We start from the raw sequence: 9,751 nt of genomic DNA, 5'->3' as shown, positions 1-9,751 counted from the left end.
CGATCACATAGATCGTACCATGACCTATTACATTGATCGTACCACGATCAATCACGCTTAGATCGTACCACGGCCTATCACATTGATCGTACTACGATCGATCACATGATCGCACCACGATCAATCATATAGATCGTACCACGACCTATCACATTGATCGTACCACGATCGATCGAACATCCAATCAATCTTAGTGCATTAGTTTGATCGATCGTGATAAAGTTCGATCAATCAAACTCGACACTGTGAAATTTTTAAGGTTAAATACCTTTAAGGTCCCTGAGTTTTGACAACTTTATTTTTTAATCCCTGAGTTTCAATTCGCATCATAGATGATACATCAATTTTGGGAAATGACCAAATTAGTACCTCGGTTAACTTCTCCGTCCAAAAATTAACGGTCTACCATGTGTCAACCTTAGAAGTTGACACGTGGCACTATATAAAAAAATAAAAAATAAAAAATAAAAAATCTTTAAAAATTAATTAAAAAATTTAAAAAAAAATTGAAAAAACTAAAAAAAAAGAAAAGGGGGTGGCTCACCATGGGGGTGGCCGGCCACCCCCATTTTGGCCAGGGAGGTGGCTGGCCGGTCTGGGGTGGCCGAACCACCCCATGGGGGTGGTTCGGCCCCCCCCCGGGCAGAAAAAAAAAAAAAAAAAAAAAAAAAAAAAAAAAAAAAAATTGGGTTTAGGGTTTTGCCCTTGGGGGTGGTTCGACCACCCCAAGGGCAAAACAGGAAATTTTTTTTTAGGGTTTATTTTTCCCGTTTTGCCCTTGGGGTGGCCGAACCACCCCCAAGGGCAAAACCCTAAACCCAATTTTTTTTTTTTTTTTTTCTGTCCAGGGGGTGGTTCGGCCACCCCAGACCGGCCGGCCACCTCCCTGGCCAAAATGGGGGTGGCCGGCCACCCCCATGGTGGCCAAGAGCCACCCCCTTTTTTTTTTTTTAGTTTTTTCAATTTTTTTTAAAATTTTTTAATTAATTTTTAAAGATTTTTTATTTTTTATTTTTTTATTTTTTTATATAGTGCCACGTGTCAACTTCTGATGTTCACACGTGGCGGACCGTTAATTTTTGGACGGAGAAGTTAACCGGGGTATTAATTTGGTCATTTTCCAAAATTGATGTATCATCTGTGATGCGAATTGAAACTCAGGGACTAAAAAATAAAGTTGTCAAAACTCAGGGACCTTAAAGGTATTTAACCCAAATTTTTATCTAATGTGTGATTGATTCTAAGTAATAGTCTGATTGATCATGATAGGATTGATAGGAGATCTGATCGATCTAAGTGTATTACTCTGATCGATCGAACATCCAATCAATCATAGTGCATTAGTCTAATCGTTCGTAATAGAGTTCGACCAATCAAATTTAACACAGTAAATGTTCGATCTAATGAGTGTTCAAATTCAGCTTGTTTACTTAGTATATGTGAATTAACTAGATAATATGTTAGTTTATGAACTAACCAGTTAATATATATGTTAACCAATACACACACACACACACACACACACACACACACACACACATATATATATTAAGTAACATATATTAATAAATTGAGTAAAAAATGTATTAAAAATTAAAAACGATTGGAGCCGTTTTCTACAATTGGAGTCGTTTTTGAAGAAAACGGCTCCGATTGTTTTTAAATTTTAATAAATTTATTAATAAAATTGGAGTCGTTTTTGGACAAAAAAAGCTCCAATTGTTTTTAATTTCAAAAACAGCTCCAATTGTTTTAAAATTTTAAAAAAATTATTAATAAAATTGGAGCCGTTTTTGGAGAAAACGGCTCCAATTGTTTTTAATTTTTAATAAATTTATTAATACAACTGGAGTCGTTTTTTAAGAAAACGGCTCCAATTGTTTTTAAATTTTAATAAATTTATTAATAAAATTGGAGCCGTTTTTGGAGAAAACGGCTCCAATTGTTTTTAATTTTTAATAAATTTATTAATACAATTGGAGTCGTTTTTGAAGAAAACGGCTCTAATTGTTCTTAATTTTTAATAAATTTATCAATACAATTGGAGTCCTTTTTGGAGAAAACAGCTCCAGTTGGAGCCCTTTTGGAGAAAACGGCTCCAACTGGAGCCATTTTCCCAAAACGACTCCAAGTCGTTGCCGGGGGGGTGGGGGGGTTTCGTGTCCTGCGCACCAGCCCCATGTTTTTTTTGAAAAAAAAATTGAAACCCTCTTTTCTTTGTTTTTTCTTCCTTCTTTCTTGTTCTTCTTTTCTTTCCATCCAACCCAGAGAGACCGAGAGAGAAAGAACTCTCTCTCTCTCTCTCTCTCTCTCCACCTTCCAGCGGCGCCCGCCCACTCACCGCACCGGATAGCTCGTCGCCGGAGGCCAGTAGGCACGACCCGGCGCCGTGAAGCAAGGGAGTTTGAAAATCCAAGGTTTTCTCTGTACCTAAACAAGGGGGAGCTTGTTTTTACGTAAGTAAGGCTTTAATTTTCATTTTTAGTTTGTTTTGGGTGATTTTCCATAGAAAAACCGAATGGGTATTGAGAAATTTTAGGGTTTGTGGAGGATTTCCGGTAGAGGAACCGAATAGGTGTAAATTTATTGAAAAAATAAAATAAAGAAGGATTTAACATAGTATATGTGGAAATCGTAGACATGGGATCAGTTGGATACGATCAGATTCGTTGGAAAAGATAGTGGGAGGAGAAAAATTTACTTAATTTTGTGGGTTGCTCTTGTTTTTATAATGTGTTTTTTCTTGAAAGAGCCAAAATGTGCTCAAATTCTTTTGAGGTTTACACCTCAGAGCAAGAGTAAAGAAGTTCAATCTAAGTCATGTTGTGTTATTATGCTTCAACAGTAAGGTTTAATGTTGTGATTGTAAATGTTAATTTTCTTTCGTTGCTTTTGATTTGAAGTCTCTATTTTTGCTTTGGTACAGACTGTTGTCCTCAAGGTTGGTATGTCATGTGAAGGCTGTGTTGGAGCCTTGAAAAGGGTTCTGGGCAAAATGGAAGGTTTATTGTCTCCCTTTCGGTTTAGCTTTTGTCCCCATTGTTTTGCTTTTGCTCATTTCTGATGGCACTAGTTTAAGTAATGAACTTCATAACTTGCTGTGCCCCTTTTCGTTTATTTTTTTCTCTCAAGAACAGTTTTTGTCCTACAGCCAAATTCTTTGAAAGATGCTTTGCAGGTTTGTCAATATGTTGTCTATGGTATTACCAGCTGTATCTTTGCTGAGCTAGTTCCAGCTAATTAGACATGTGCGACTTGTATTTAGACATGTGCAAATTGTATTTAGTTTAGTTAGCTTTGTAGTTGTAACCGTGTAGATAGAGTTTGCTTGCTGTGCAAGCTATTTCCTCTGTATATATATTCTGAACGCTTGCTCTTTCTTACATATACGCAATACACAAAACAGAGAACTTTCTCTCAAATCATTCTCTTTGTGAATGTTGAATTCTAATATGGTATCAGAGCACGAAACCATGGATTCTGAATCTTCTTCAATCTCCATTGTTGACTCTTCTAGTCCATATTACATACATCATGGAGATAGCCCTGGCTCGATTCTCGTTTCTCAACTTCTCAATGGTGAGAACTATCACACCTGGAATCGATTAATAATTCTAGTGCTCACGACCAAGAACAAGGCCGGCTTTATTGATGGATCTCTTGTCAAACCAGTTGGAGCTACAGAAGCATTTCTTCGTGCATGAACGAGAAGCAACAACTTGGTGATTTCTTGAATTTTGAATTCTATCTTAAAGGATATTGCTGAAAGTGTGATTTACATCAACACAGCGGAGGAAATGTGGCTTGATCTCAAGGATCAATTCTCGTAGAAGAATGGTCCTCGCATATTTCAACTACAGAAGGTGATTTCTGCACACTCTCAAGGTAGCATGTCTGTAAGTGCCTATTACACTAAACTCAAGGGTTTAAGAGATGAATTACATAACTATAGATTTGTTCCAGAATGTTCTTGTGGTTCCTCAAAGGCTATTCAAGAACATAATCATCAAGAGTATGCTATGCAATTTCTTGTTGGCCTTAATGATTCTTTTGCACAAGTGAGAGGACAAATTCTGCTTCTTGATCCTTTACCTGCTATCAACAAGGTTTTCTCTCTTGTTTTACAAGAGGAGAGACAACGTGGCATTTCTATTAATCCTCATGTTCATGAGAATGTTGCAATGTTAGCAAGAACTAATCTGTCGCCACAGCAGCAACCGTATCGATTCATAAAACAGAGTAATCAACAACCTTTTCGAAAGGAAAGACCTGTTTACACGCATTGTGGATTTTTAGGTCGTACTATTGACAAGTGCTACAAATTGCATGGCTATCCTCCGGGTTTTAAGTCCAAAAGGCCTAAGGTGCCATTTTCCTCAGCACATCAAGTTCAAGGGAATCATATTGATTCCGAATTTCAGAATTCTCAGAACAACCAGAGTATTCAATCCCATCTTCAGGCACCTTCACTGCCCTTCACTTAGACACAGTGTGAACAACTCTTGGCATTATTGAAACCTTCCATTCCTGACAATCATGCATCTGCTCTTCAAGTAGGTAGCAACTCTGTCAATCAAGACAACATTTTTTCCACAATGTCAGGTATCCATAATTTTTCTTCAAACAGTTTTGATTTTTCACATTCTGTTTTCTCTATCAATCATTCTCAAATCTTTTAAGTTGCATCTAGTCATTCTCATGATCACAATTAGTGGATTATTGATACTGGTGCAACTGACCATATGGTTGGTTCAATTTCTTTTCTCACAACTATTACTGATGTTGTATCTACTCAAGTTAAATTGCCTAATGGACAATTTGCTGCAGTAACTCATATTGAAACTGTTCGAATTTCAAATGATTTGATTCTCACAGATGTGTTATGCATTCCATCATTCTCCTTTAATCTACTTTCTACCAGTAAACTCACTAAATCCCTTTGTTGTTGCCTTATTTTCTTTGCTTCTTTTTGTTTCATACAAAACATGTTCACATGGTTGACGATTGGACTGGGTAAGGAGAAAGATGGACTCTTTTACTTGCAGCATAACTCAGGCAATCCATCTCTTTTTAATTCAGCTTTCTCTGCTATCTCAATAAAGGCCCCTTCCACTGAGATTTGGCACTACCGCCTTGGCCATCCTTCTCAACCTAGACTAGCTTTGCTGCAATCTTTGATTCCTAATGTTTCTTTGCATTCCAATAATATTTGTACTGTTTGTCCTATGGCTAAACAGCCCAAACTTTCATTTCCTATAAGTCATACTTGTACTGAATCTCTTTTTGATATCATTCACTATGATATTTGGGGACCATTTTCTATAAATTCAATAAATGGTTCTCGTTTCTTTCTTACAATTATTGATGATCATTCTCGATTTACTTAGGTGTATCTCATGCACAATAAGTCTCAAACCAGTTCCATTATACAATCTTTTTTTTGTTATGTTGAGACTCAATTTCAGACTTCCATAAAATGTCTAAGATCCGATAATGGTGCCGAATTCAACATTTCTACATTTTTTTCTTCGAAAGGGGTACTTCATCAACGAAGTTGTGTAGCTACCCCTCAACAAAATGCCGTTGTTGAACGAAAACACCAGCATCTTCTTAACATTGCTCGAGCTTTATGTTTTCAATCTAACCTTCCTTTATCTTTTTGGGGAGATTGTATTGTTACTGCTACTCATCTTCTTAATTGGTTACCTACCCCACTTCTGTCCAATAAGTCCCCTTATGAAATTTTTTTCGATCGCATACCATCATATACTCATCTTAGGGTCTTTGGATGCTTATGTTTTGCCTCTACTCTAACTCATAATAGATCCAAATTTGATTCTCGGGCTAAATCTTGTGTTTTTCTTGGTTATCCTACTGGTGTCAAAGGCTATAAAGTTTTAGACCTTCACTCACACTCCACTTTCATTTCCAGAGATGTTGTTTTCCATGAATCCATTTTTCCATTTTCTCATTCTTCTTTTACAAATTCTGATTCTCCACAGAATCAGAATTTTGTTCTTCCCCATCCTGTATTAGATACTGCTCCTAAACATTCTGCCTCCTTCCTATCTTTGAACTCAATTCATCTCTCATATCAGACTCACCTTCCACACCCAATTCAGCACCCAGTTCTCACTCTCCTTTATCATCTGATCTAGCTGAAGGCAGTCCTGTTTCTATCCTTATTCCTTCTCATCATTCCCCTCCTCGAAAATCCTCCGAAATTCACAAACCTCCTGGTTATCTGCATGATTTTCACTGTCAATTAGCATCTTCTTCTACTCAAACATCCTCTGACTATGTGAACAAGGCTATTTGTAACAATTCAGGTACTTCTTATCCTCTTTCATCCTCTTTATCTTCTTCTCATAAGATGTTTAGTGTTTCTGTTTCTTCTCATCCTGAACCTCAATTTTATCATCAAGCTATTAAGTGTCCTCAATGGAGAGATGCCATGAATTCTGAAATTGCAGCTCTTGAATCCAATAATACTTGGTCTTTGGTTGATTTACACCCACATAAGAAACCCATTGGTTGTAAATGGGTGTTTAAAATCAAGTATAAATCTGACGGTTCTATAGAACGCCACAAGGCTCGGTTGGTAGCTAAAGGTTATACTCAATGCGAGGGACTTGATTACCATGAGACATTTTCACCCGTTGCCAAATTAACCACTGTTCGATGTCTTCTTGCTATTGCTGCAACTAAACAGTGGCATCTTCATCAATTGGACGTGAACAATGCCTTTCTTCATGGTGATTTGGATGAAGAAGTATACATGACTCCTCCACCTGGTTATGTCACTAAGGGGAAGAATAAAGTTTGCCGGTTACTCAAGTCTTTATACGGCCTTAAACAAGCTTTTCGCCAATGGTTCTCAAAATTTTCCACTACATTGCTTGCTATTGGTTTTCATCAGTCGAAAGTTGATTATTCTCTATTCACTAAAGTGTCTGGCTTTACTTTTGTTGCTCTTCTAGTTTATGTAGACGACATTATCCTAGCAAGCAATGACAGAAATGCTATTTCAGATCTTACTTTGTTGCTCAACAACAAATTTCGTTTAAAAGATCTTGGTAATGTGAAGTTTTTCCTTGGTCTTGAGATTGCACACAGCTCTAAAGGCATCTCTGTTTCTCAAAGAAAATATGCCTAGACATTCTTGAAGATTGTGGTTTCTTAGGTGCTAAGCCGGCTAAATTTCCTATGGAACCAAATCTAAAACTGTCCAGAGATGCTAGTTCTCTTGTTGCAGATCCTTCCGTCTATCGTAGGCTGATTGGTAGACTAATTTATCTTACTATCACTAGGCCGAATCTTGCCTTTTCTGTCCAACTCCTAAGTCAGTATATGGACAAGCCTCGGCAGCCTCATCTAGATGCAGCATATCATGTTTTGAGATATTTGAAAGCCACTCCTGGTCAAAGGATTTTCTTTCCCTCCAATTTTGATCTTTAGCTCAAGGCATTTTGTGATAGTGATTGGGCTGGTTGTCCAGATTCTCTGCGATCCCTCACGAGTTTTTGTGTTTTTCTTGGTGATTCCCTCATCTCCTGGAAATCCAAGAAACAGCAGATGGTTTCCCGTTCTTCTACTGAGGCCGAATACCGTGCCATGGCCTCTACAAGCTGTGAACTCACTTGGCTCACTGCCCTGCTTCATGACTTTCATGTTCCTCATTCCTAGGCTTCCCTTTTGTATTGTGACAGCAAAGCTGCTTTGTATATTGCAGCTAATTCGGTTTTTCATGAGGGAACTAAGCACATTGAATTAGATTGCCATCTAGTTTGGGACAAGATTCAACAAGGATCATTGCGCACCATGCATATCAACTCTCAACTCAATCTTGCTGATCTTTTTACAAAAGCCCTTGGTCTTACTGCTTTTGCTCGTTTGTTGCCCAAGATGAATGTTCTAAACATTTTTTGTTCAGCACCTTCATCTTGAGGGGGCGTATTACCAGCTGTATCTTTGCTGAGCTGGTTTCAGCTAATTAGACACGTGCAACTTGTATTTAGACATGTGCAAATTGTATTTAGTTTAGTTACCTTTGCAATTGTAACCGTATAGATAGAGTTTGCTTGCTGTGCAAGCTATTTCCTCTGTATATATATTCTGAACGCTTGCTTTTTCTTACATATACGCAATACACAAAGCAGAGAACTTTCTCTCATATCTTCTTCTCTCAAATCATTCTATTCGTGAATGTTGAATTCTAATATATGGCGTTGTGTGCATGCTTGCATTTGTGTGATTGTAGAGCTTCATTCTGTATGAAACCTAAATTATGTTTGTGGCATGTTTTGACATACAAGGCCTAGATTATTACATCAGTAGCAAGTAGCAAGAAACAAAATCTAAGTAAATGTTATTACCAGCTGATAGCTCAGGTGTAAAGAAAGCCTTTGATTGACCAGGAACATTGTTCAAAATTCAGTGTATTTTTATTGCTCATGTCCTAATTATTGTTGGTAAAATGGTTAGTGTTTTTGGTCGATTGTGAATTTATCCCTTGTAGGTGGTTGAAGACTTTGGCACTTGTGCAATCTTTTTATCAAGCTGTTGGGTTTTATGGTGTTTTGTATTTCTTTTCTTTTAACCAAAAAATTCATGTGGTAGAGAATATATTCAACTAAGGAACACTTTTTGGCTAATATTCTATCATCAATTTTACTTGCTTTGTAATAAAACATGCACACTTATACTTGATTTGGAAATTTATGGCTGAGGAATGGGACTGTTGCCTAGTCCTACTTCTCCTATAAAAGGAGGAGATTTCAGGTTCAACCTATCATAGGTGTAGGATTGATGCAGACTTAAGCTTGAGGAAACCATAGTGATTCTAATCTATAAGAGTAATGCTGACGTGGTAGTCCCAATCAATCCGTCCGTATTGTGGGATAGTTCTGGAATAAAAACGTGGTATATAACATTACTCTAATCTATAAATTTTGGCAACTATACATGCCTGTTTGGAATATTGTTATTAACTACTTTTTCTGCAATTCCCTGGGGACTTTTGGTCCTAAATTAGTTGTTATGAAATTATCTTGTATAACAATACTTCTGTCCTTTCTTACCATCTCTAGGTGTAGAATCATATGATATTGATTTGAAGGAGCAGAAGGTGACAGTGAAAGGTAGTGTGCAGCTTGAGGCAGCTCTACAGACTGTTTCAAAAACTGTGAAGAAGACTAGCTTCTGGGAAGCAAGAGCTCCAGCAGCATCTGAAGAGAAGCCTGCTGAAGCTGTGGCTGCTGCTTAAGTGTCTTCACTCTCTGTTTGCTTTGCTTAAGAGTATAAATGGATTATTATAAGTTAAAGAACTTAATATATAGATGTTGTGGTTTCCTCTTCCTCTGTTAATGGCTAAATGGGTCATATGGGTATAGTTTTTGTAAATAAATTTGGGTAAATTGCAATGAATCAAGTATTTTTGAATCTGGTCTTTTAGGAATTTTTTTTTTTTTTTTTTTTTTTTTTTTTTTTTATTTTAAAAAAAAAATTATTTAAAGTCATTTTAGGATCCCTAAAATGATTCCAAACAGAAAATAATGGTTGAGCCGTTTTAGTAATAAAACGGCTTTAAAAAAACAGCTCTAACTACTTTAGAGCTGTTTCAATTAAAACGACTCTATTTAGAGCCGTTTCATTTAAAATGGCTCTATTTAGAGCCGTTTTAGTAAAAAATGGCTCAAATTAACACTTTAATACTTGCGCTCTTGAGTCATTTTTAAAATGGCTAAAAAAA

The 9,751-nt window shown here is 36.9% G+C and overlaps 1 protein-coding gene across 1 annotated transcript; it reads left to right on the top strand.

The window, feature by feature from the left end:
- The first annotated feature begins 2,640 nt into the window (after window positions 1-2,640).
- On the top strand, window positions 2,641-9,288 carry LOC133868959 (copper transport protein ATX1-like). Its single transcript, XM_062305950.1, has 3 exons — window positions 2,641-2,668; window positions 2,904-3,002; window positions 9,090-9,288. Exons 1-3 carry the CDS (start codon window positions 2,641-2,643, stop codon window positions 9,263-9,265), a joined length of 303 nt encoding a protein of 100 aa, XP_062161934.1. The 3' UTR covers window positions 9,266-9,288.
- Window positions 9,289-9,751: the final 463 nt, after the last annotated feature.

The sequence above is a fragment of the Alnus glutinosa genome, chromosome 5 (genome assembly GCF_958979055.1).
Source record: "Alnus glutinosa chromosome 5, dhAlnGlut1.1, whole genome shotgun sequence".
In the NCBI taxonomy this organism is placed as follows: Eukaryota; Viridiplantae; Streptophyta; class Magnoliopsida; order Fagales; family Betulaceae; genus Alnus; species Alnus glutinosa.
This window is presented reverse-complemented; position numbering and strand designations above follow the sequence as displayed.